This window comes from Palaemon carinicauda, chromosome 36 (assembly GCF_036898095.1).
Source record: "Palaemon carinicauda isolate YSFRI2023 chromosome 36, ASM3689809v2, whole genome shotgun sequence".
In the NCBI taxonomy this organism is placed as follows: domain Eukaryota; kingdom Metazoa; phylum Arthropoda; class Malacostraca; order Decapoda; family Palaemonidae; genus Palaemon; species Palaemon carinicauda.
Genome location: NC_090760.1, coordinates 15,900,418 through 15,927,170, shown reverse-complemented (window position 1 = coordinate 15,927,170; position 26,753 = coordinate 15,900,418). Strand labels below are relative to the sequence as shown.

At 44.2% G+C, this 26,753-nt stretch overlaps 1 protein-coding gene across 1 annotated transcript in view; it reads right to left on the bottom strand.

Moving 5' to 3' along the window:
• Nucleotides 1–26,753, bottom strand: part of LOC137628771 (uncharacterized) — a 79,459-nt gene that overhangs the window by 23,494 nt on the left and 29,212 nt on the right. Inside the window, exons 6-8 of the mRNA XM_068359974.1 lie at nucleotides 6,160–6,380; nucleotides 4,883–5,068; nucleotides 524–1,012 (exon numbers count right to left, since the gene is read on the bottom strand). Coding sequence (XP_068216075.1) covers nucleotides 524–1,012; nucleotides 4,883–5,068; nucleotides 6,160–6,380 — 896 coding nt within the window. The remainder of the gene's footprint in view (nucleotides 1–523; nucleotides 1,013–4,882; nucleotides 5,069–6,159; nucleotides 6,381–26,753) is intronic.

The window sequence follows — 26,753 nt, the reverse complement described above, 5'->3', positions numbered from 1 at the left end:
CCCAATCCCGCTTAGTAGAGGAATGGGTAGTTAACCCTCACTATAGTCTCAATGGCTCGTCCTTTCAGCTTTGCTAAAAGTAATAACCCCTAATAAATAGCGTAGGTTTGTATTCCAGTTACGGAACAAATGTAATTTTCCTAACATACCACGAACCACTCTCAAGGAAATATCTAGAGCTTTCGGCCCCCACGACCAGAAAATTTTCCCCCCAATAGGCCTAATCTCCCCTCTCAGGGATAATTACTTTCCATGTGATTCCTTTGATCTTTCCTATCTAGCAGTTAACTTTCTCTGTTCAAATATTACCTCTGAATGGATCTCAATTTCCTAAAATCTAGCAATGTAACCAAACGTCTTGTTCAAGTACCCAATAACAATATTCCAATAATAATATTAACAATCATTCATAATATTTTCATAAAGAAATTTTAACCTAATAATATTTACAAATTAATTACCACAATTATTGCAAATTAAAAACTTGACACGGAAAAGAATCTAAATAGACAAAAACACCAACCTGTGCTTCTTCATTGTCACTTTGTACTTCTTTTTGCATTTTCTTCTTCTTCTTCTTCTTGTCCTTCTTATCCTTCTTTGGACTCTCTTCCAACTCTTCTGCAAAGAAAGGATCATTTCTGATGTCCTCCATACCTTCAGGAAGTTCGTCATCTGAATACTCCTCCTTTTCGCCAATTGCGACTTTTTTGGCCTCCAGTTTTTTCAACTTTTTATTTTTTTTCTTCTCCAAATATCGTTCAAATGGATTAAGATCGTTTTCACTCTCACTTTCTTCTTCATCTTCCCCCTCATCTTCTTTCCCTTCAGTTCCAAAAACTTCTTCCATATCAAAGCGGTTTTTCTTCTTCGTTTCCTTCTCGTCTATTTCTTGGAGTAGAGCCCTGAAATTGGCGATTCTCGCTTTCTTATCATTTTCCCCTTCGTCACTGCTGTAGTCCTCTTCCTGCTCATGATCTGAATCTTCATCGCTACTCGATGCAATGAAATTCTGAAACATTAAGAAAAAGGACCTTGAGAGTTTTATGGATCATATTAAGAAATACAGCTTTACTAATTCATTATTATTATTATTATCATTACTAGCTAAGCTATAACCCTAGTTTGAAAAGCAAGATGCCATAAGCCCAATGGCTCCAACAGGGAATTATAGCCCAATGATTAAAGGAAATAAACAAACGATCTGAGAAATAATGAACAATTAAAATAAAATATTCTAAAAACAGTAACATCAAAACAGAAATTTCATATATAAACTACAAAAAGACTTATGTCAGTCTATTCAACATAAAAACATTTGCTGCAAGTTCGAACTCTAAAGTTCAATCAATTCAACTACCCGATCAGGAAGATCATTCTAATGCTTGATCACAGCTGGAATAGAACTTCTAGAAGTGTGCAGTATTGAGCCTCATGATGGAGAAGGTTTAGTTTAGTTTAGTTTCTTAAATTGTTTATAAGTATGCTGGGTAAGGTTTTTAATCCCAAATAGCTGGTTTTCAGGTATGATTTTTTTTTTTTTAAAGCATTCATAACATACAAAGTTTTTGAATCTGAGTTAGGAGAATGCTTTCACAAATAAAACAAAGCACACGAGCAAAACAAAACACGTCTGACCAACGCAAATGCTGAGGAGGAATGAGGATGGGGGGTGGGGAGATGTAGGGATAGAGAGGGGGTATGTTGATAAAGGAGAGGTCTAATTGGTGAGGGATCTATGGTCGTGGTTCAATCACGTCCCAGTTTTCTATACCGACACTCAAAGAGTGAGTGAGCTAGGTTTATTCCTGGCATTCCATGCATCTCTTTTTCTCTGGTATATTCAGCAATAACTATGACTTAGAAATGGTGCTAGAGGAGCATTTCACTGGGCGACACAGGTCGAGCCCAGAAATAGATTTTTCCTTCGTCAAAATTCCTTTTTGCAACACTTGAACCACTGTTCTACCACACAAACAGTGCACTACAATGAGAATGTGAGTTATGATAATTAGCACAGGATCTTTAGTTGCAAAGTGTATGTTGTTCACTTTCACTCTTACTTTCCATTACAAAGGTAATATGAAATTTCATACGGAAGGTGATGAGAGAAGGGTCCCCCTGATATATACATATATATAAACAAAACTAGTTTGCATATCAAAAATAAATTCTAGTTATTCTGAAAATACCCACAAGAGTTATGAAGTAAGAAACACAAGTTTTACTTTTGACATGAATGAGACGATTCACCTTGTTATTCTGCTTTTGAAACCCATGTGAAACACTAGTGTAAAATATGCTGTATTATAAAACCTATCAAACATCTAGGAAGAAGAAGAACGTGGCTTCCTCTTTTAATTCTAATATACTATGAATCTAGATTATGTAACCTTGTAGAACTAGTCTCCTGAATAACAAACCTTTTAACCATTTTACCCCCATTGGAAGTACTGGTACGTTTCACAAAACTCATCCCTTTACCCCCAATGGACGTACTGGTACGTCCTTGCAAAAAACTGCTATTTACATTTTTTTTTTTTGCATATTTTTGATAACTTTATGAGAAACTTCAGGCATTTTCCAAAAGAATGAGACCAACCTGACCTCTCTATGATGAAAATTAAGGCTGTTAGAGCAATTTAAAAAATATATATTGCAAAATTTGCTTGAAAAAAAAAACGCCTGGGGGTTAAGGGTTGGAAAGTTCCAAATAGCCTGGGGGTAAAAGGGTTAACAGGATAATGAACAATGCACTTTTTATATCAGTATAAAAGAATGGCAAGTAGTAAACTAAGTAGTTTCCACACTTCCCTTTCAAACTTATCCATACAAATGTAATCAATCTCAAGAGCACCTGTATTGCATATCTGTTCACTGACCAGTGAATCTTATGCCAATAGCATTAGATCCTGATAAAAGTCACTGACTTAGGATACAATATTCAATATATCTCAAATTCTGATTACGATCCTCATTTATCAGTAAAGTGCATCAGAACTAATCCATAACCACTTCTGTCTAATATTCACATAGCTATGCCATGTATAACACTGATCAGTAAAATTCTGAATTACCAGGAGTTATCAGGGTTGGGCATGAATGTAAAGAGAGTTCTATATGAGAAAGTGATTGTACCAACTGTGATGTATGGATTGGAGTTGTGGGGAATGAAAGTGATGGAGAGACAGAAATTGAATGTGTTTGAGATGAAGTGTCTAAGGAGTATGGCTGGTGTATCTCGAGTAGATAGGGTTAGGAACGAAGTGGTGAGGGTGAGAACGGGTGTAAGAAATGAGTTAGCAGCTAGAGTGGATATGAATGTGTTGAGGTGGTTTGGCCATGTTGAGAGAATGGAAAATGGCTGTCTGCTAAAGAAGGTGATGAATGCAAGAGTTGATGGGAGAAGTACGAGAGGAAGGCCAAGGTTTGGGTGGATGGATGGAGTGAAGGAAGCTCTGGGTGATAGGAGGATAGATGTGAGCGAGGCAAGAGAGCGTGCTAGAAATAGGAATGAATGGCGAGCGATTGTGACGCAGTTCTGGTAGGCCCTGCTGCTGCCTCCGATGCCTTAGATGACCGCGGAGGTAGCAGCAGTAGGGGATTCAGCATTATGAAGCTTCATCTGTGGTGGATAATGTGGGAGGGTGGGCTGTGACACCCTAGCAGTACCAGCTGAACTCGGTTGAGTCCCTTGTTAGGCTGGGAGGAACGTAGAGAGTAAAGGTCCCCTTTTTTATTTTGTTTATTTGTTGATGTCGGCTACCCCCCAAAATTGGGGGAAGTGCCTTGGTATATGTATGTATGTATGTATGACGATATTCCTATTGATTACACAATGAAATAGAAAATACAAAATATAACTCAAAAGAACCCAACGCGTTCAAAGATCTCACTAATAATCTGATTTCAGAATAATTCAAACAATATTCAAAGTAATTCCAATGGCTATGGATCAGTACAAGTATGTGGATTAGGAATGAAAAGATGTGAAATATTGGTTTCACAACACACCAAGTGCGAGGGTAATATACAACTGAGATTGAGACATTGAGACTCTATATGAGGTGTTGACCCATTAACCCTAAATAATAAGAGGTACCCTACAAATGGAGAAAATAACTACGGTTAATAGAACACACATAAACAAACTAAAAGAACAGAGAACAACAACTAAGAGGGATAGAACAAACTAGAATACAGTTAAGGTTGTCACTTTGGTCTGAATAATACTACAAGATTTACTGCCTCCATGATCATGTAATATTATGCAATAAATCTGATAACTTGCTTACAAAACCACTCTTTCTCCAGGGAAGGATCTGAAATTATTAATTTTGGCCATAAATCCTGTTGCTAAGGGCTGGGAGGCCATTTATCACCCATTTGCAATTGGGGGAAACCTCACCACAGCACTTTGAAGTAAAAGTTTAAAGGTGGGGCAGCAAGATGGAAGAAAGGAAGCTGAAACAGATAAAAAAAGGCTAAAAAGTTGGTGCAAGTAGGGTCCAAAACCTTTAAAGAAATGTCCACAGTTCCCCACATGAGGTACACTGACAGCACTACCCTTCCATCCCCAAAGAGGTCTTTATAGCAGGTTTATTGTCCATGTTCCTGATGTAATAACATGCTTTATGGATTATCCTTTATTGTAACTTAATGTTGAATAGTTTTCAACTGTATTATTTCTTATTTTGTCAGAATTTATTCCTTAATAAAACATTAACACTGTAACATCTTCAAGTCTACCACCTGCAAGGAAAACTTATAAAACTACATACTGTACCTTTTATCAATGACAACAGCCTTTGGTTTCTAGATATTTGATTGAGGCACCTAATAAATATAGAAATATAAAAAAATGGCAGCTAAATCAACAAACCTTTAGATAATTTTCATTATACTCCTTTCCCGTCATGGCACTTCTCATGGCATTTGAAAGGACTTTTTGACGGTGAGGGTCTGTTTGGTCCCAGGTTAGAGTGGGCTGGGAATCAAACAGAGCCGTGGTTGTGAACATCTTGGCTTCGTAAAATTCTGGCACAGCCTCACAAACATCGTGTGGTTCCTGAAAAGAAACATTAGAATGCTGAAAGTGTAACACAATAATTATAGAACCATAAACTACTGTGCATTAGAAACATTCTTTTGAAAAATCACAAATTTTAAAAGTGACTTGTATTTTTTCTAACTATGTAAACCTGAGTTATCTAATACGAGTGGGAATTCAGCGAGGCTGGAATTGTCATTAACATTTAACAAGGTAATCATAACTACTCACAGGTGTCAGCAAGACACTCACTTTTGAGCTTTAGGGATGGCACTTACAGGTTGGTTAAGGCAGTTAGTGACATTTACTGTAACAAAGTAGTTAAAACTTACTGGCTATCAACAAGACACTCACTTTTGAGTTTTAGGGATAGGATTTAAAGGTTGGTTAGGGCGGTTAGTGAAATTTTAAGAAATTGAGTTTGTATGATTAAGAAAAATCAAAATTACTTTTAAAATGTGATTTGATCCTACACAAATACAAACGATCGCCTTTGATAGGAGACTAGTCTCTGGGAGGGAAATGTCTCTATGAAGAAGAATACTGGCTGGTTCAACTTTCTCAGAGTATTGTTAGAGCACCTTTTCCTGTACAAGAGCAAAGGTTATGACACCTGCCAACCTCCTAATGGTCTTTGCATAGGGAGGGCACAGAAGTGAAGATAGTGCTACCAGTAAAGTGGGTGGGTTTTACAAGCCACACCACAGCCAGGTGTGCTTACGTCGTTGAAGGCTTAACGACCATACCAGCTTTGCTGATGTCAAATTCCTATTAAAGTGCGAAGGTTTGTTTCATGTACAATAACGAATACGATTTTATTTCATAATTGTATTAAAAGCTTAACGACCATGCCAGCTTTGCTAATGTAAAATTCCTATTAAAGTGCGAAGGTTTGTTTCATGTACAATAACGAATACGATTTTATTTTATAATTGTATGAATATTTCAATGACAAAAATTTTTAAGCTTAATCTATTAAGTTGGAGTCATGCATATTACAGTTACAAAGAGGATATAGTACAGTCAAAAAACTTTTCTACCCTCAGGAATTGGATGTTTAGAATATCTCAAATGCAACAAAGCCATAGAGCAACAAACAATTAACTAACCTCATCATCAAATGTCATTTCAGATGGAATGTATCTCAGATCCATGTAAACACCAGCCCTCTCAAAGGACTGCCTATCACACTGGCCATACAGCACCTTTGCTGTGTCAACCGAGTCGCACTCTACCACAGCATAGTAGTACCGAAGACGGTTCCGCTCGTACCGACGAAGTGCTTCGTAGTTCTCTCTTGCCCCACGAGATCTATAATATGTTAGTTTTCCTGAGGGCAGAGTCAATAAATTACAAAACAGTAACACTGGGATAAAGAAAACAGTATAGAAACAAACCAATAATATATAAATAACAAAGATGCAATCAGACTTAAACAAAATACTAATGTACAGTATATTAAAATTTGAACAGTATAAAGGAACATCTTGTTATGAAGACTCTACTGAAGAGATTCAGTAGAAATGTACCCCATGTCAAAAAAAATGATGGCCCTCTTCATAAAATGGTTATCACTATCAGAAATAGAACTCTATCTGAGCAGGAGGTACACCAATTACATTTCACTTTCCTGTTATTAGAGAGACCACCTATTATCGTCAGTGTGTGCAGGAGGGGCTCATGGTCATCACATAATTCATTTTCTATTATTGGTCAACATGTGAAGCCTTCCTTTGATATTCCTCCTGGAATACACCTAACTGTGTCCTATTTTGTGTCCCATGGTTAAACTACTGTATTCCCAATTATCTGGTACTATGGCAATTTTCCTTTTTTAAGAACATAACCTTCAGACCATCAATAAGATTATCTATTCACATAAATAACCTTGAGTTATGTATGTGGATTATCTTTTAGCGTAGCTGGAAGGTAGCCATTACACTTTAATTGCGAGGTGGTAGCCTGCCTTACTGCTTGAGCAGGTAGACTGGGGGTGGCTGGGGGTACCCAGCCGCCTCTATATTTACTCTCACAGCAGTGAGACGTCACTTTTTATTGCAGGCAGGACTTCTGGGGCACAGGTGATGGCAGGCCAATTTATATAAATACCTCCAGGTTTGTATTAGGTAAGGAAAAATACAAATAATCTCCGAATTTGTCATTTGTTCCCAAACTAACAACCTTCCGTTATTTATACGAATGACACACTCTTAGGTGGGTGGAAGTCCTAGATCTGGCATGAACATTGACCCAGTATTACCTAGTACAGTACATGACTGTAGTCAAGGCAAAAATTTGACACCTCGCTGAAATATACAAAGTGAGTATAATAGCGGCCTGTAATATGCAGTTCAATAGACGTTGTTGTCTTGTATGAGCACCTGAGTTTATAAAGGAAAACAAGACATATCCCCTTGCTCCCTTGCAGAACGCAATGGGGACGTGGACAGTATAAAAAATTATAACTGATACGAGGCTGCACTAGGGAAGTAAGAATTACCTGCAGAGGTTGAAACCAGCTTGCACAGGGACCCATGGTGCTGTACCCCAAGGAAGGGGAAGATGAAGAAAGGAAAGCCAGACATTCTTCTCATTCATCCCAGTCTTAACCCAGGTAACCAATGCCTTCAACCAATTGATACTTGTCCATCAAGGAGCCTGAGATATCTTAAACCACTTTTTGAGCAGCCACCATTATTATTATTATTACTATCCAAGCTACAACCATAGTTAGAAAAGCAAGATGCTACAAGCCCAGGGGCTCCAACAGGGAAAAATAGCCCAGTGAGGAAAGGAAATAAGGAAATAAATAAATGGAGAGAACAAATTAACAATAAATCATTCTAAAAAAAGTAACAACGTCAAAACAGACATGTCATATATATACTATTAACAACATCAAAAACAAATATGTCATAAATAAACTATAAAAAGACTCTTGTCCGGCTGGTCAACAAAAAATCATTTGCTCCAACTTTGAACTTTTGAAGTTCTACTGATTCAACTACCCGATTAGGAAGATCATTCCACAACTTGGTAACAGCTGGAATAAAACTTCTAGAGTACTGCTTAGTATTGAGCCTCATGATGGAGAAGGCCTGGCTATCAGAATTAACTGCCTGCCTAGTATTACGAACAGGATAGAATTGTCCAGGGAGATCTGAATGTAAAGGATGGTCAGAGTCTCCTGTGGGTCACGTCTTTTAGATAATGGGCTGTGAAGGTGGTCTGTCTCTTCAACACGCCCGGTTGAAGAACTTGCAACATGGAGAGGCGTTTGAATACCAGGGAAGTTCTCATTCCCGTGACATCATGGGCTCTAGGTTGACAAGCCTGAGGAGATCGGGAGCCAAGGCTCTTTCAATTATTTGACGAATCCCGGAGGAAACCGTGTTTTTTGGAGATTCTCCTCTTTACTTTCCCTGAGCTAACAGAGGTGTTAGTCTGGGGTGTGCTGCTGAGATAGTATATCAAATTCCTCACTGGGCATAGCAACAACTGATCTGGGTCACTAGTTACAGAACAAAGACTCACAATCTGAAAGAGTCCGAATCTATGATCCAGTAGGCCCCCCGCCCCCGTATTTTGAGTCTCGGCAATAAACTCAGGGACGAAGCTCAGTGTCCCTTGAATGGGCGATGTTATACAAGAGGCCATGAAGTTTATTGACTCTTTGCCAAGCTAAAGCGAGCAAGAAAGCCGTCTTCAAAGTGAGATTTCAGTCAGTTGCAGGGCGTAATGGTTTGTAGGGAGGTCCTTTTAAGGATCTCAAGACACGAACCAAGTTCCAAGGAGGAGACCTAATTTCTGACCAGGGGCAAGTGATCTCATAACTCCATATGAGTAGAAAAAGCTCCAACGAAGAGGAAATTTCCACTCCATTCAGCTTAAAGGCTACGCTTAAGGCTGAGCAATAGCCTTTCACCGCCAAGACAAAAAGGAGCTTTTCCTCCCAAGGTATACAAGGAACTCCGCTATTACTAGAATAGTTGCATCGAATGGAGAGATATTCCTTCCAAGAAACCAACCACAGAATACTCTCCATTTTGTCTGGTAGACCAAGGTTAAAGACCTACGCAAGTATTCGGACATTCGCTCCGCAACTTGTCGTGAAAAGCCCTTCTGAGAGAGGAGACGCTGGATAGTCTCCACGCTTGAAGTCAAAGCGACTGCACGGTCTTGTGGAAGATGTTTGCGTGTGGTTGTTTGAGTAGATCTGGTCGTGGAGGGAATTCTCTCGGTAGATCTACTAATAGTTGCAGGAGGTCCGGATACCACTCTGCATGATGCCATAGTGGAGCTACAAGGGTCATCATTAGATCTTTGGATGTTCTGATTTTGTTGAGCAATATTCTCATCAGACAACACGGGGGAAAAGCGTACACGTCGATGTTGTCCCACCGTTGTTGGAACGCATCTTGACAAAGAGCCTTAGGGTCCGGGACTGGAGAACAGTACAGTGAAACCTTACTGTTCAGATATAATGCGAACAAGTCTACAGTTGGGAAATCCCACAAAGTCAGGACTTTGTTGGCTATCTGACAATTCAAGGGCCAATCAGAGCCTACTATCCGAGTCGCTTTGCTCAGATTGTCTGCGAGCATATTCCTCTATTCCTCTTACCTGGAATGAAAAGAGCTGATAAGAAACACCGAATGTTCTGACCAACTGAGGAGCTTTACTGCAAGATGGCATAGAGGCTGCGAAAAGGTACTGCTCTGTTTGTTTATGTAAGCCACTACTGTGGTTTTGTCGCTCATCAACACCACAGAGTGACTCTCAGCAACTGTTGGAACTGATGAAGAGCTAGGTAAGCTGCTCTCATCTCTAGAAGATTTATGTGCTGGTACTTTTTTTACTCTGACTAAAGGCCGGAGATCGTAAGGTGCAGCAGGTAAGCCCACACCCTTCTTCTGATGCATCTGTGAAGAGCATCAAATCCGGAGGGGGAACGAGAAGATTCTGGCCCCGTCGAAGGTTTTCGTCCCCTGATCCTGAGTTACAGGAACTCGGGTGTCCGGTGGATCGGAGTGTTGGTTCCACATGAACTTCAGCTGCCACAGCATGGATCTTATATTGAGACAACCGTTTGGAACAAAACAATGAGAGGTCTGATGGCCCAACACTCAACCAACGAGAGGCTGGAAGAACTTTCCTGAGGAAGGGAGCGGCCACTTCCTTCAGTCTGTGTACTCTTTCGTCTTGTAGGAAGACTTTCTCTTGGACGGTGTCTATGATCATACCGAGGTATACTAGTCTTTGTGAAAGTTGCAGTAATGACTTCTCATGAATTAAAAGGTTGACAAAAGTCGAGAAGCATGTCCCGGTGACGAAGAAGGGTCGTCTCCGAGTCTTCTAGGATCAGCCAGTCATCCAGATATTTGAGAAGATGGATGCCATTCCTGTGAGCCCAAGATGATGTGGAAAAATATAGGAAAAATACAAATTATATCGAGATGTATTATTTTTTTTAAATTTTCATTGTTTAGACTGTATTTGTTTTTTTTAAACTGTTTAATTTATTTATCTTCAGTCCCTCACTCAAAATTTTTCTTTTTATTACAGAGTGATGGTGCCATGCATCCAGCGAGGAATGTATGGTAAAATTTAGCTTGTTATGCTTGGAAATTGGGACACTAGCCACGATTCTTGGTGTTAGTCATATAGTGTAATTTTTCTTGCCCGACGACCCCAGAGAAAACAAAGACAGAAGGGATTGTTGACCCAGGACACTGTAAAGACAGTAACCTCAGTGATTCTGATACTGTAGTTATCTTGTACGATTGCCTTCTATTTAGTGTGGTGTACGGTAGGTTAGAACATGGCAAAAGACCCTGGAAGGTAGAAAGTCATTGTTTGCCGTTAGTTTGTGCCACAGGGCAAGTTAGTGGGGAAAGGAAACGACGGTGCTCGTTAACTGAAGACACCATGGAGCGGTCAATTAAACAGAAGCAGTTGCTGGAACATCAGCCAAAAAAGGACAGAGAGAGTAAATAAGTTCAGGATAAAGAAGACCACAGAGAAGAGGCAAATAATTCCTTGGAAGGGTTCTTGGTAAAATGAATATTAACGGTTTTCAAGTCAACGGATGCTCATTGTTCTTTGGCTCACAGCTCTGTTAAAAGCTGCATTCACAATCATCCGCAATGTTTATTCTGCTAGAGTAAAGGTCAACTGGTTGTAACTGCATTTTAATACTATTCAGAAGCTTGCATTTTCATATACTGTAGGTTATCATCTTTAAATATTCTCAGTTAAATGGTTACGAGTGATCAATGTGTGGGGTGTTTTTTTTTTCTTTTGGTTTTTCCTATCCTTTGTTATTGTTATTGTGAGGCTGGAGTGTAAAGGGATACTAGTTTTTTCTTACAATAGAAATTCCCTTAATGTAGTATTTGGCAACCTTTCTTTTTTTGTCATATTTTGTAATAAACTATTTTTCTATTTTTTTTTTTCACACCCCCTCCCAGAAGGTGTCTATGTTGCAGCCTTTCATTAAGCAATAATATTATTTATTTTTTTCTCGTAATGTTCAATTACCTAAAAATAAGAAAAACCTTCTACCCTGAAAGCATTTTGCCGCTATTTATATAAGACTCCATGCATGCCAGTAATACGTGACAGTTTACCTCGAAAATAATATTAACCAACTACAGTTCTAGCTGGGCCCTCTTGCCCAGTATTAAATCAAGGGGTGGTGCCCAGTGTCCAGTTCTCTTAACTGTTTACCTGTTGCCCAGATTTTTGGGTATCCCACTGTTTTATCTATAAGTGTAGTGAACATTGGAGTGTGGTCGGCATTAGGACACTAGGCAGTCAGCGTGCTACTTCTGGCCACAGTCCGCAAACCACTACAATGAGACTAGGGAGAACAGTCTGGTGAATACCTGACGAGCTGTCGCAAGACAAAAGCATAGAACCTTGAACTGGTATGTGTTTTCCTCGTGTATGAATCTGAGATACTTCCTTGTAGACGGATGGGATCTGGAAGTATGCGTCCTTCAAATCCAGTGTGCACATTAAGTCCCTTGGACGTACCGCTTGGATGACCGTGTCTGCTGTCTCCATTCTGAACAGTCTCTCTTGAACAAACTTGTTCAGAGGGGAGAGATCGATGACTGTTCTCCAGCCTCCAGTCGCCTATTTCCCCAGAAAAATTCGACTGTAGAAGCCTGGGGACCCGTCTGCAACCTCTTAGAGAGCCCCCTTCTGCAGCATGGTCTGGACTTCGGCCCTGAGGGCCAGCTCCTTAGCAGATCCCTTTGCATAGAAGCTTAGATGCACTGGATCCTGAGTCAGAGGAGGGAGAGATTGAATGAACAGGACGGGATACACTAGGGCGCTCACTTCGACCATCCACGGTTCTGCCACCTCTGCCAGGGGTGCTGTAGGCATCTTCCCACAGGTGGTAGGTGATGAGGAATGCCATTCCTACTGGGAGGGACCATCTCTGCCACCTTCCTTCTTTCCTCTGAAAGACTTTGACCCTTTCTTGCTTTTGGATGGAAAGGGCTACTTAGACACCTTAGAAGGTCCGGAGGACCTAGAAGTCGACGAGTGATAAGAGGAAGGTGCTTGCTGAGTCTGGGAAGACTGAGAAAGTATACAATAGGGCCGCGATGTCACAGACCTATGGAGTAGAGAATCGTTCTACGATTTCCTCCATCGCTCAGCAGCCCTCTATATCTCTTCCGGAACGAAGAGAGATGAACCCTTGAAGATGGAATTCCCCAACCAAGAGATCTCCACCTTCAGCACCTCCTTGTAGAACTTGCCTATGACGGTATCCCTTCTCTTGAGAATGGCGTTCGTCCACAGGTTGACGACGTGGTGCAATAAAAACTCAAGAGTCCGGGTACTTGACAACAGGAAAGACCCCAGAGTCTTCTTGGCCGCCTCCTTTGAAAGAAAGAGGGAGCAAACCATGAAGCCTAACGATCCTAGCCATAGATAGAGCCCCAAAGCAGCCTGCATGGCGTACTTCGTGTCTCTCTCAATGTACAGGAGCTCAACTGCCCAGAGGGAGGCCTTCAGAGAAGAGAGAGTTTGAATCGGGTCACCCTTCATTAGGGACTCTACCAAAGGGTCGAGGGACATGATGGAATGTGGTTCCCCTTCCATGTCGTAACACTTCCTTTATAGAACAAAATGAAGTGGAAGGGACCGAGAGGAGAAACTAGAAGTTCCAGCTATCTGGGCGATAGCTTTCCTTTTGGCGGCTGTCAAACCCTTGGACCAGGGCAGAGCTGCACTGGACCTGGAAGGCTTCTGGGTCTCGAATACAATATTTCGTCGAGAACCATATCCTTCCCTTCTTGGATGGTGGAATCAGGAATGGACAGCCTATTAATGGCCCTCATACAGGCAAGGACCTGCCAAAAGGTATGCTCCGACTCACGTCTCTCTTCGTCAGAGTGATAGTTCAGACTTGCCGCCTTTGGAAGATTCTCGTCCTCAGAATAAACCCAACCAGCGAACGGGAAAGGAATCCCCCAAGAGGAGTCGTCAGCGCAGAGGAATCCTTTCGAAAAAAAGACAAACGAACCTCGACATCTAAAACCGACAAATTACCCTGTAATGGAGTGTCGTGTAGAAACACAAGTCATATCTGTGAAGAAAAGAATGAGCGTAAAGCAATAGTGGTAAATGGCTAAGCCTTGTAGAGAGAGAGAGAGGAGACGTCCGCTCTTTACCAGCCAAAAGTAAAAAGTGACGTGGTTCACTGAATTGTGAGTAGATATAGGTGACTGGGTAGCCCCCAGCTACCCCCCTACCTACCCACTGTAGTAGTTAAGTAGGGTTGCTACCTCGAACTTAAAATCTAATGGCTGCCTTCCAGCTACCGCTAGAAGTAATGTATTATCTAAATAAATAGCGGAAGGTTTGTTAGTATGGGAACAAACAGGCCTTTCCCCAAAAATTGACTCCTATACCTCACAAAATGTTATTTTCCTTAGTAAAATAAATTTTTGAATATACTTACCCGATGATCATATAGCTGCATCCCTGCTGCCCGACAGAAAAAATCTACGGGCGGAATACGCCAGCGATCGCTATACAGGTGGGGGTGCACATCAACGGCGCCATCTGTCAAGTAGGTACTCAAGTACTCGATGTCAACATAGAACCAATTTTCTCCTCTGTCCCACTGGTTCTCTATTGGGGAGGAAGGGTGGGTCCTTTAATTTATGATCATCGGGTAAGTATATTCAAAAATTTATTTTACTAAGGAAAATAACATTTTTCAATATCAAACTTACCCGATGATCATATAGCTGATTCACACCCAGGGGGGTGGGTAGAGACCAGCATTACAAGTTGACATTATGAGCTAAGTATTCCGTATTTCATTTTAGCAGTTATTCAAAATAACAAGCATAAAATAAATAAGTACCTGGTAAGGAAGACGACTTGAACAATTACTCTGCCTTTTTAAGTACGTCTTCCTTACTGAGCCTCGCGATCCTCAAAGGATGCTGAGCGACTCCTAGGAGCTGAAGTAGGAAGGGTTGCAACCCATACTAAAGGTCCTCATCAAAACCTCTAATCTAGGCGCTTCTCAAGAAATGATTTTGACCACCCGCCAAATCAAGTAGGATGCGAAAGGCTTCTTAGCCTTCCGGACAACCCAAAAATATTTCAAGAGAAAGATTAAAAAGGTTCTGGAATTAGGGAATTGTAGTGGTGGAGCCCCCACCACTACTGCACTCGTTGCTACGAATGGTCCCAGAGTGTAGCAGTTCTCGTAAAGAGACTGGACATTCTTAAGATAAAAGACGCGAACACTGATTTGCTTTTCCAATAGGTTGCGTCGAATATATTTTGCAGAGATCTATTAGTTTAAAGGCCACGGAAGTTGTGACAGCTCTAACTTCGTGTGTCCTTACCTTCAGCCAAGCTTGGTCTTCCTCATTCAGAAGGGAATGAGCTTCTCGTATTAACAGTCTGATAAAATAGGAAAAAGAATTCTCTGACATAGGCAAAGATGGATTCTTAACTGAACACCATAAAGCTTCAGACGGGCCTCGTAAAGGTTTTAAAATAGAACTTAAGAGCTCTTACAGGACATAATACTCTTTCTAGTTCATTTCCAACCATACGATAAGTTTGGAATATCGAACGATATTGGTCAAGGCCGAGAAGGCAGCTCGTGTTTGGCTAGAAAACCAAGATGTAGAACATGTAGCCGTTTCGGATGAGAATCCGATGTTCTTGCTGAAGGCATGAATCTCACTGACTCTTTTAGCTGTGGTTAAGCATATCAGGCAAAGAGTCTTAAAGGTGAGATCTTTCAGGGAGGCTGATTGAAGTCGTTCGAACCTGTCTGACATAAGGAATCTTAGAACCACGTCTAAATTCCAACCAGGTGTAACCAAACGACGCTCCTTCGTGGTCTCAAAAGACTTAAGGAGGTCCTGTAGATCTTTATTGTTGGAAAGATCTAAGCCTCTGTGACGGAAGACTGATGCCAACATGCTTCTGTAACCCTTGATAGTGGGAGCTGAAAGAGATCGCTCTTTCCTCAGATATAAGAGGGAGTCAGCTATTTGAGTTACAGAGGTACTGGTCGAGGATATGGATACTGACTTGCACCAGTTTCGGAAGATTTCCCACTTCGATTGGTAGACTCTAAGGGTGGATGTTCTCCTTGCTCTAGCAATCGCTCTGGTTGCCTCCTTCGAAAAACCTCTAGTTCTCGAGAGTCTTTCGATATTCTGAAGGCAGTCAGACGAAGAGCGTGGAGGCCTTGGAGTACCTTCTTTACGCGTGGCAGACGTAGCAGGTCCACCCTTAGGGGAAGTGTTCTGGGAACGTCTACTAGCCATCGAAGTACCTCGGTAAGTTATTCTCTCGCGGGCCAGAGGGAAGCAACTAGAGTCAACTTTGTCCCTTCGTGAGAGGCGAACTTCTGCAGTACCTTGTTGACAATCTAGAACGGAGGGAATGCATATAGATCTAGATGAGACCAAACTAGTGAAAGGCATCTATAAGAACTACTGCTGGGTCCGGGATAGGAGAGCAAAGTATTGAGAGCCTCTTGGACATCGAGATTGCGAAGAGATCTATGGTTGGCTGGCCCCAGGTGACCCAAAGTCTCTTGCATACATCCTTGTGGAGGGTCCAATGTGTTGGAATTATTGTCCCTTCCTACTGAGACAATCTGCTAAGACATTCAAGTTGCCTTGGATGAAACTCGTTACTAGTGAAAAGTCTAGACCTGTTGAACAGGAGAGGAGGTCACTTGCGAACTCGTACCATGTCAGAGAGTAGGTCCCTCCTTGCTAGGAGATGTACATCAAAGCACGGAGTTGACCGTGTTCACCTCCACCACTTTGCCTTGAAGGAGAGACCTGAAGCTTTTCCAGGTCAGACGTACTGCCAGAAGCTTCTTGCAGTTGAAATGCATTGTCCTTTGATTCGAGTTCCATAATCCCGAGCATTCCCTACCGCCTAAGGACGCACCCCAGCCTACGTCCGATGCGTCTGAGAAGAGAACGTGGTTGGGAGTCTGAACAGTCAGGGGAAGACCCTTTCAAAGGTTGATAAAGTCCTTTCATCAAGTCAGACCAGACTATCTTTCCGGAAACCGGGATCGAGACCGCTTCTAGCGTCTTGTCCTTTTCCAGTGAAGAGCTAGATGATACCGAAGAGGACGGAGGTGTAGTCTTCCAAGAGACACCAATTGAACCACGGATGACAGTGTCCTAACCAGACTCATCCACAGCCTGACAGGGCCGTGTTCCTTCTTCAGCATCTTCTGGATGGATAGCATGGCTGGGGGATGATCGTCTTGTTCAGCCATGTCCCCATCAGAGGGTTCCTCATCCGAAACTGATGAGGAAACGGCAACGGAGTGGGCAACGTCTGACTCGCTGAATCCGGTCGCACTGGTGGATGCGTGACGGAGCCGGACACAAGATCATGGTACTGCTGCACAGTCTGTGAACTGTCAACCATGGGGACGCGAGGAAGTACAGCGACAACCCGAAATTGTCTAGACTGTCTGGGTTGTGCAGACAACCCCCTACCGGGTTGCTGAGGTTGCCGCACTGCGTCACAACAAGTCACCTCTGCTGGTTGTTGAACGTCTTCCTAGTGACACACTGAACGTCCACAACCACCTACGAGAGTTGCTTAACGTCAACGTGCGACTGGCAACCCCCACTGGGTCGCACCGGTGGAGGAACCATCTCAACTGGCGGACGTGAGTAGGATACCTCAGCGTCAACAGGGCGTACAACCAACCGGTAGGAAGGTTGTTGGCTAGAAGGTTCTTCTCCGTAAAAAAATCTCTAACAAGGACAAAGCTTGGACTGCATGTCTTGCAACAAAGCCCATTAGGGTCTATGGGAGCAGGTGTGGCAACAGACGGGATTAGCGACTGAAGCGGAACCATACCATCCCTGGAAGCATGTTATGCTTTAATTAAAGTCCATAGGAGGCTAAGCAGCTTAAGGCTCCTCTCCAAATGACAGAGTCCTCAAGGGAATATCAGAAGGAGGGAGAACAGCACTTTCTCATCTACAGGAACCATGTTCGAGAAAAGCTAGGTTATCTCAGTGAGGGTTTCACTGGTGCATAAGCAGCAGACCAGAAGGCAACGTTATGTAACTGCTTGACAGTCTGTGAACTGTCAAAAACTGAACTGTCAACCACAACAGGAGCGTGAGGACATACAGCACTGGTGCATAGTAGCAGACCAGAAGGCAACGTCATGGAACTGCTTGACAGTCTGTGAGCTGGCAACAACCAAAGCTGTGTGGGGAAGCCTCAACTCCTGACTGACTAGTCTGCTGCGGGCGAGTGGCGGTAACCACAGTGGGTTGCGGAGGCTGACACACCGTGTCAAAACACGGCAGCTTGTGGTAGCTCACGCACGGCAACGGAGTGCTCCATGTGACTGTGGGAGTCAGAATGCGTCTGGCAGGGTCGACTGCGCATGGGTGGAGGAGCTCTCACAACAAGAGTGTGGGAGCAGGCAGCCATGCTGGGCGCACAACCGTGGCAGGCTGTAGGCCAACGGGTGCATCGTCAACCTTCTCCGCAGTCGGAGTGTGGGAGCTGGCAACAACAAAAGTGGAGTGCTGGTGCGTGGGAGGGACTGCCGTGGGTTGCGGAGCATGCCGCATTGCGTCAAAACACGGCAGCTTTACAGCACCTTCCCACTGCTGATGCGGTAGCTCACGCATGTCAACGGAGGGTGCAGCATGAACATGCGTCTGGCAGGGTCGACTGCGCATCGGTGGTGGAGCTCTCACAGATGGAGTGTGGGAGCAGGCAGCCGCAGTATCTGCTGAGCGCACAACCGTGGCAGGTTGTAGGTTAACAGGTGCAGTGTCAACCTTCTCAGCACGATACTCCTGCATGAAGGAAGCAAGCTGAGACTGCATAGTCTGCAGCATGGACCACTAGGGTCTATAAAAGACGGCAACAAACGGAGCTACTGTCCGTTGTGACTGAGGGTCTAAAACAGCTGGTGCGGCAACAGACGGAGTTACTGCCTGTTGCGGTACCACCTTGCCTCTCTTGGGAGGTGTGCAGTCGTCGGATGACTGCAGCGAGTCCGAACTGACCCAGTGGCTACACCTAGGCCGTTGGACTTGCGCGGAAGGGACCGACTTGCACTTAAAAGCTGCAAGATTTGGTCCATGGTTTCTGCGAGAAACCTCTTCCGCAGACGAGGAATAAATGGGCTCTCTCGTCTTTGTGTGGGTGGGGCGATCACGTCGGCAACGTGTGTAGATACACCCGAAACCACCGAGGGAAACGTCTGTTCGTCAATCAAGGCCTGTGGAACCCATAAGTCTTTCGACATTACTTCTCCCCTGGGCTTGGGAGCTTGTAAGAGGTATCGGACTAGGTGAACAACTGGCACGAACAGACGAACCCTCGAACGCAACACTGTAACACTTTGCGCATATCACTTTATCACTTTTGATTTTCTGTTAGCACTTATTTCACTGAAATCGAAACTTTAACTGATTTCTATCTGAAACACGCAATCCTATCCTTCATTAAAAGGAAGTAATTGCGAAAACAGTTTACAATGCAACAGAAAAACATAATTAAAGATAAAGAATTCAGTGGCTGGAAAAGAGACTAAACACTAGATCAAATAAACTACGTTTAAAATCTCTCACCGCATAAAGCCTGGGAACAAGAATAAAACTCTAGAAACGTTTTACCTTCTTCCCCTACAGCGACTAGGGAGAAGAGTAAAAAACGAGAACAACGTTACCCGCTTGAACGAAACGTTTATTCTCCTCTCTCTCCCTCCGTCTCTATCTCTCTCTCTCTTCTCTCTCGACTTAGAACCTGAGAGAAGAGCCCAATAATATATCGTTAAAACATATTATTTGCTAAAGGAAAAAACTGAAAGGTTTCCCAAATAAAAAGTTCCTTTATTAGAATTTAAACCATTTAAGCTAAGAAAGAATGAACGAAACGCTAGAATCGGTTTACTCTTACTGCAACGTGAAACCGTGAAAAAATGTTATTTTCATTAGTAAAATAAATTTTTGAATATACTTACCCGATAATCATGTAGCTGTCAACTCCGTTGCCCGACAGAATTCTACGGACGGGATACGCCAGCGATCGCTATACAAGAGGGGGGTGTACTCACCAGCGCCACCTGTGGCCAGGTACTGCAGTACTTCTTGTTGACACCACCTCAATTTTTCCTCGGTCCACTGGTTCTCTATGGGGAGGAAGGGTGGGTCAATTAAATCATGATTATCGGGTAAGTATATTCAAAAATTTATTTTACTAATGAAAATAACATTTTTCAATATTAAACTTACCCGATAATCATGTAGCTGATTCACACCCAGGGAGGTGGGTGAAAACCAGTGTACATGTATATCAAGAAGCTAAGTATCCCGTATTTCATATTATCAGTTATTCAAAATAACAATGAAATTATAAGTACCTGGTAAGGAAGTCGACTTGAACCATTACTCTGCCTTTAATAAGTTCGTCTTCCTTACTGAGCGCAGCGTTCCTCTTAGGAGGCTGAACAACTCTAAGGTGCTGAAGTATAAAGGGCTGCAACCCATACTAAAGGACCTCTACACAACCTCTAACCTAGGCGCTTCTCAAGAACGAATTGACCACCCGCCAAATCAACTAGGATGCGGAAGGCTTCTTAGCCTACCGTAACAACCCAAAAACAACAATAAAAGCATTCAAGAGAAAGGTTAAAAAAGGTTATGGGATTAAGGGAATGTAGTGGCTGAGCCCTCACCTACTACTGCACTCGCTGCTACGAATGGTCCCAGGGTGTAGCAGTTCTCGTAAAGAGACTGGACATCTTTGAGATAAAATGATGCAAACACTGACTTGCTCCTCCAATAGGTTGCATCCATAATACTCTGCAGAGAACGGTTCTGTTTGAAGGCCATCAAAGTAGCTACAGCTCTCACTTCGTGGGTCCTTACCTTCAGCAAAGCAAGGTCTTCATCCTTCATGTGAGAATGAGCTTCTCTAATCAGAAGCCTTATGTAATACGAAACTGCGTTTTTGGACATAGGCATCGAAGGTTTCTTGATGGCACACCATAAGGCTTCTGATTGTCCTCGTATAGGTTTTGACCTTTTAAGATAATACTTTAGAGCTCTGACAGGGCAAAGAACTCTCTCTAGCTCGTTACCCACCATGTTGGAGAGGCTAGGAATTTCGAACGATCTAGGCCAAGGACGTGAAGGAAGTTCATTTTTTGCCAAAAACCCGAGCTGTAAGGAACATGTTGCTGTTTCGGATGTGAATCCTATGTTCCTGCTGAAGGCGTGAACCTCACTAACTCTTTTGGCTGTTGCAAGGCAGACGAGGAAAAGAGTTTTGAGAGTAAGGTCTTTGAAAGAGGCTGACTGGAGAGGTTCAAATCTAGAAGACATCAGGAACCTTAAGACTACGTCTAGATTCCAGCCTGGAGTGGACAAGCGACGTTCTTTAGAGGTCTCGAAAGACTTAAGGATGTCTTGTAGATCCTTGTTGGAAGAAAGATCCAAGCCTCTGTGGCGGAAAACGGATGCCAACATACTTCTGTACCCTTTGATCGTAGGAGCCGAAAGAGATCTAACATTCCTAAGATGTAACAGGAAGTCAGCAACTTGGGTTACAGAGGTATTGGTAGAGGAAACTGCATTGGCTCTGCACCAGCTTCGGAAGACTTCCCACTTGGATTGATAGACTCTACGAGTGGAAATCCTCCTTGCTCTGGCAATCGCTCTGGCTGCCTCCTTCGAAAAGCCTCTAGCTCTAGAGAGTCTTTCGATAGTCTGAAGGCAGTCAGACGAAGAGCGTGGAGGCTTGGGTGTACCTTCTTTACGTGAGGTTGACGTAGAAGGTCCACTCTTAGAGGGAGAGTCCTGGGAACGTCGACCAGCCATTGCAGTACCTCTGTGAACCATTCTCTTGCAGGCCAAAGGGGAGCAACCAACGTCAGCCGTGTCCCTTCGTGGGAGACGAACTTCTGAATAACTCTGTTGATGATCTTGAACGGCGGGAATGCATAAAGATCGAGATGGGACCAATCCAGCAGAAAAGCATCCACGTGAACTGCTGCCGGGTCTGGAATTGGGGAACAGTACAATGGGAGCCTCTTGGTCATGGAGGTGGCGAACAGATCTATCGTTGGCTGACCCCACAAGGTCCAAAGTCTGTTGCACACGTCCTTGTGAAGGGTCCATTCTGTGGGGATGACTTGACCCTTCCTGCTGAGGCGATCTGCCGAGACATTCATATTGCCCTGAATGAATCTCGTTACCAGCTTGAGGTTTAGACTTCTTGACCAAATGAGGAGGTCCCTTGCGATCTCGTATAGCTTCCTCGAATGAGTCCCTCCCTGCTTGGAGATGTATGCCAAGGCTGTGGTGTTGTCGGAGTTCACCTCCACCACCTTGTTTAGCAGGAGGGACTTGAAGTTCATTAAGGCCAGATGTACTGCCAACAACTCCTTGCAATTGATGTGAAGCGTTTCCTGTTCCTTGTTCCATGTCCCCGAGCATTCCTGTCCGTCCAAGGTCGCGCCCCAGCCCGAGTCTGATGCGTCCGAATAGAGATGAAGATTGGGGGTCTGAACAGCTAACGAGAGACCCTCCTTGAGAAGGATGTTGCTCTTCCACCACATGAGAGTAGTCTTCATCTCTTTGGTAACAGGAATAGAGACCGCTTCGAGCGTCATATTCTTGTCCCAGTGAGCTGCTAGATGGAATTGAAGGGGGCGGAGGTGGAGTCTCCCTAACTCGGTGAACAGGGCTAACGATGACAGGGTCCCTGTTAGACTCATCCACTGTCTCACCGAGCATCTGTTCCTCTTCAGCATGCTCAGAATGCACTCTAGGGCTTGGTTGATTCTTGGGGTCGACGGAAAAGCCCGAAAAGCTTGACTTCGAATCTCCATTCCCAGGTAAACGATGGTTTGGGAAGGAATAAGCTGGGACTTTTCTAAGTTGACCAAAAGACCTAGTTCCTTGGTCAAGTCCAAAGTCCAATTGAGACTCTCCAGACAGCGACGACTTGTGGGGGCTCTTAACAGCCAGTCGTCTAAATAAAGGGAGGCTCTGATGTCCGCCAAGTGGAGGAATTTCGCAAGATTCCTCATCAGTCGCGTAAACACCATAGGTGCCGTGCTTAGGCCAAAACACAGGGCTTGGAATTGGTACACAACCTTTCCAAAAACGAATCTCAGAAAAGGTTGGGAGTCTGGATGAATGGGGACGTGAAAGTAAGCGTCTTTCAGATCCAACGAGACCATCCAGTCCTCCTGCCTGACCGCTGCTAGGACCGACTTCGTCGTCTCCATAGTGAACGTCTGCTTGGTGACATAAGCATTGAGCGCACTGACGTCCAGCACCGGTCTCCAACCTCCTGTCTTCTTGGCCACCAGAAAGAGACGGTTGTAGAAGCCCGGGGATTGATGATCCCGGACTATCACCACTGCCTCCTTCTGTAACAGGAGCGACACCTCTTGATGTAACGCTAGCCTCTTGTCCTTTTCCTTGTAGTTGGGAGAGAGGTTGATGGGAGAAGTGGTCAGAGGGGGATTGCGGCAGAATGGTATCTTGTAACCCTCCCTTAGCCACTTGACAGACTGGGCGTCTGCACCTCTTCTTTCCCAAGCTTGCCAGAAGATCTTGAGTCTGGCTCCTACAGCTGTCTGGAGAGGAGGAGAGTCAGTGTTTGCCTTTCGAAGACTTGATACCTTTCTTGGACCTGCCCCTGTGACCGTCTGGGCGGGTACCTCCTCGGTTGGGGGCTCTGCCACGAAAGGGCGGAATAAATCTAGTAGCAGGAGTATCAGCCACTGGGGTGCGGTAAGTTCTAGGAACTGAAGGAGCAACCTTAGCCTTCCGTGCTGAAGAGGCCACAAGATCATGCGTGTCCTTCTGAATGAGAGCCGCAGACAATTCCTTGATAAGATCCTCAGGAAACAGGAACTTAGAAAGAGGAGCAAAAAGTAACTGTGACCTTTGGCAAGAGGTGATACCAGTGGAAAGGAAGGAGCAAAGCTGTTCCCTTTTCTTGAGGACTCCCGATACAAACATAGAGGCCAGTTCGCCGGAACCATCGCGAATTGCTTTGTCCATACAGGACATGATCAGCATGGCCGAGTCTTTGTCAGATGGGGCAGTCTTCTTGCTCAAGGCCCCCAGGCACCAGTCGAGAAAATTAAAAATCTCAAAGGCGCGAAAGACTCCCTTCAAGAAGTGGTCCAGGTCAGAAAAGGTCCAGCAGACCTTAGAGCGTCTCATAGCCGACCTTCGTGGAGAGTCAACCAAACTTGAGAAGTCAGCCTGGGCAGAGGCAGGGACCCCCAAGCCTGGTTCCTCTCCTGTGGCATACCAGACGCCCGCCTTAGACGTCAGCTTAGGTGGAAAGATAAAAGACGTCTTTCCCAGTTGCTGCTTGGACTGCAACTAATCCCCTAACATTCTCAAAGCTCTCTTAGAAGATCTAGCGAAGACGAGCTTAGTGTAGGCAGACTTAACAGGTTGCATGCCTAGAGAGAACTCGGATGGAGGAGAGCGAGGGGTAGCAGAAACAAAGTGATCCGGGTAAAGTTCTCTGAACAGAGCCAGAACCTTGCGAAAGTCGATGGAGGGTGGCAATGACTTGGGTTCCTCCACGTCAGATGAAGGATCATCCAGGTGAGCAGTTTCATCCTCAGAAACCTCATCACCTGAGGGTTGAGAAGCGAGAGGTAAAGTTAAAGCGGTCTGCTGAATGGCTGAATCCTGAAGAGCGGGTGCATGCGCACTTGCGGATTCATCCTCAAGTCTCTGTTGAAGAGGATGAGGGCTAGTAATGACAAAGTCCTGAGGCTGGGATGCAGGAGGTTCTGCGGAGGTCTGAGGAGCAAGCGTGGTGAGAGGCGACTGTAGTAAAGCATGAGGCTCATGCTGCATAGACTGCGGTTCAAGTTGAATGGGAAGAGGCTCAAGCTGAGGAGAAAGTGGCAGATGCATGCGTTGAGGTGGCTGACTCATAGCATGAGGTTCCTGCCTCAAGAGTTGCGCTTGCCTCAAGGGTTGAGGTGGCTGCGCAGAGAGAGGCTCTTGACTCACGAGTTGAGGTTCTTGAGGTGCTTGCCTCGAGAGTTGAGGTTCTCGCCTCGAGGAAAGTGGAGGTGGTTGCTGCGAGAGTTGAGGTGGCTACCTCAAGGATGGTAGAGGTTGTCGTACCTCAAGAGGTTGCTGCCTCGAGGGTGGTTGTAATGCAAGATACTCCTGCCTCAAGGGTAGAGGAGGTTGTAAGGCATAAGGCTCCTGCCCCCATTGTTGAGGAGGTTGCTGCGTGGTAAGAGGTTCCTGCCTCAAGGAAAGTGGAGGTTGCTGCACAGCGCTGGTATCTGGCAACTCCCAACGCGGCAGCTCACGCATGGAGGTAGCTTGAGGAACCTCAACCTCATACGTCTGGCAGATTGTACTGCGCAGAGGAGGAGGAGCGTTCGCAGGAGGAGGTGTATTAACCTTCTCTGCCTGAAACTCCCGCATCAACACCGCAAGCTGCGACTGCATAGTCTGCAGCATAGCCATCTTAGGATCAACAGAAGTTGAGGTCTGTTGAGGCATAGCTTTAACAGAAGTTGAGGTCTGTTGAGGCAGCGCCTTACCTCTCTTAGGAGGCGTGCAGTCACCTGATGACTGCGGCGAGTCCGAGCTAGCCCAATGGCTACACCCTGGCTGTTGGACTCGCGCGGTCTGGACTTTACGCTTAAGAGGTCTTGAGGCCTGAGTCCAGCGTTTTCTCCCCGAAAAGTCTTCTGCAGACGAGGATCTAAAGGGCTCAATCGTCTGAGAGTGGAAGTGACGATCTCTATAAGATACGCCCGCAACCACTGAGGATACTACTGTGCGCCGATCAAGGCCTGCCGAACCCTTTTGCCCTTCGACATTGCTTCTCCCCTGGGCTTGGGAGCTTGCAAGAGGTCCCGGACTGGGAGGACGACTGGCACGCACAGAAGTATCCTCACGCGCAACACTGACACTGACACTAGCACTAGGCACAGCACTGGCACTACCACTTCCCACTGCACTTTTCACTTTAAGTTCCTTGACGTCTGCCAAAAGGAACTTGTGGTCACTCACTACCGACTCCACTTTATCACCTAAAGCCTGAATGGCACGTAAAACATCTGACATATCAGGCTGAGCACTAATAGTAGGTTCGGGGGTAGCCACTACAGGGGGAGGAAAAGGTTGAGGATCATGGGGGGAGGAATAAAGTAAAGAGCGAGCCGAACTCCTCCTAACTCTCTCTCTCTCTAACTTAGTGGTATATTTGAGGAATCGAATAAAATCAAGTTCCGAAAGTCCGGCACATTCCTCACATCGATCTTCCAACTGACAGGATTTTCCCCTACAGTCGGAACAAACGGTGTGAGGATCAACCGAGGCCTTCGGAAGCCGCCTAATACAAGTCCTACATCGTCTTTGGGGAGGAGCTTGAGAATGGTCGGACATCTTGAATCAGACAACAGTCAAGGGGGATTCCAAATTAAAGCTAAAGAACGTTAAACCATAAATCAAAATTAATCCAAAAGCTATCTAAGCTAAGGGAAAAGCTTCCTGTATAGCGAAAGCTGAAATCTCAGAGCAATACTTCACCAAAACCGTGAACAAAGACTCCAAAATCATAAGCGTATCCATGTAGGTCTTGCCGGAAGCACGACAGAGGAAAAATTGAGGTGGTGTCAACAAGAAGTACTGCAGTACCTGGCCACAGGTGGCGCTGGTGAGTACACCCCCCTCTTGTATAGCGATCGCTGGCGTATCCCGTCCGTAGAATTCTGTCGGGCAACGGAGTTGACAGCTACATGATTATCGGGTAAGATTAATATTGAAAACTCTCTCTCTATCGTAACGATAGAGCGCAAGTTGAACGTTCTGAACGTCAACAACTGCGGAGACTAAACTAAACGTTAGTTCATCTTTGAAAAACAGTACGAGACTTATCAAAGAAATTCTTTCAAAAACATTAAAATTAAAAAAGTATAAATTCTTAAAAGGTAAATACGAAATGACGGGCTCAATGTTAATTAACTTCAGTTCCAAGTAAGGACCGCCTACTATTAGGAAAGGTCGCATATAAACAAACATAAAAATTAATTTTTATAAGTTTATAATAAATGGAAAGTTAATCGAAGAGGCCTATAAAGGCGGAGAGATATAAAATAAATAGATCTATAACTTGTTAAGCA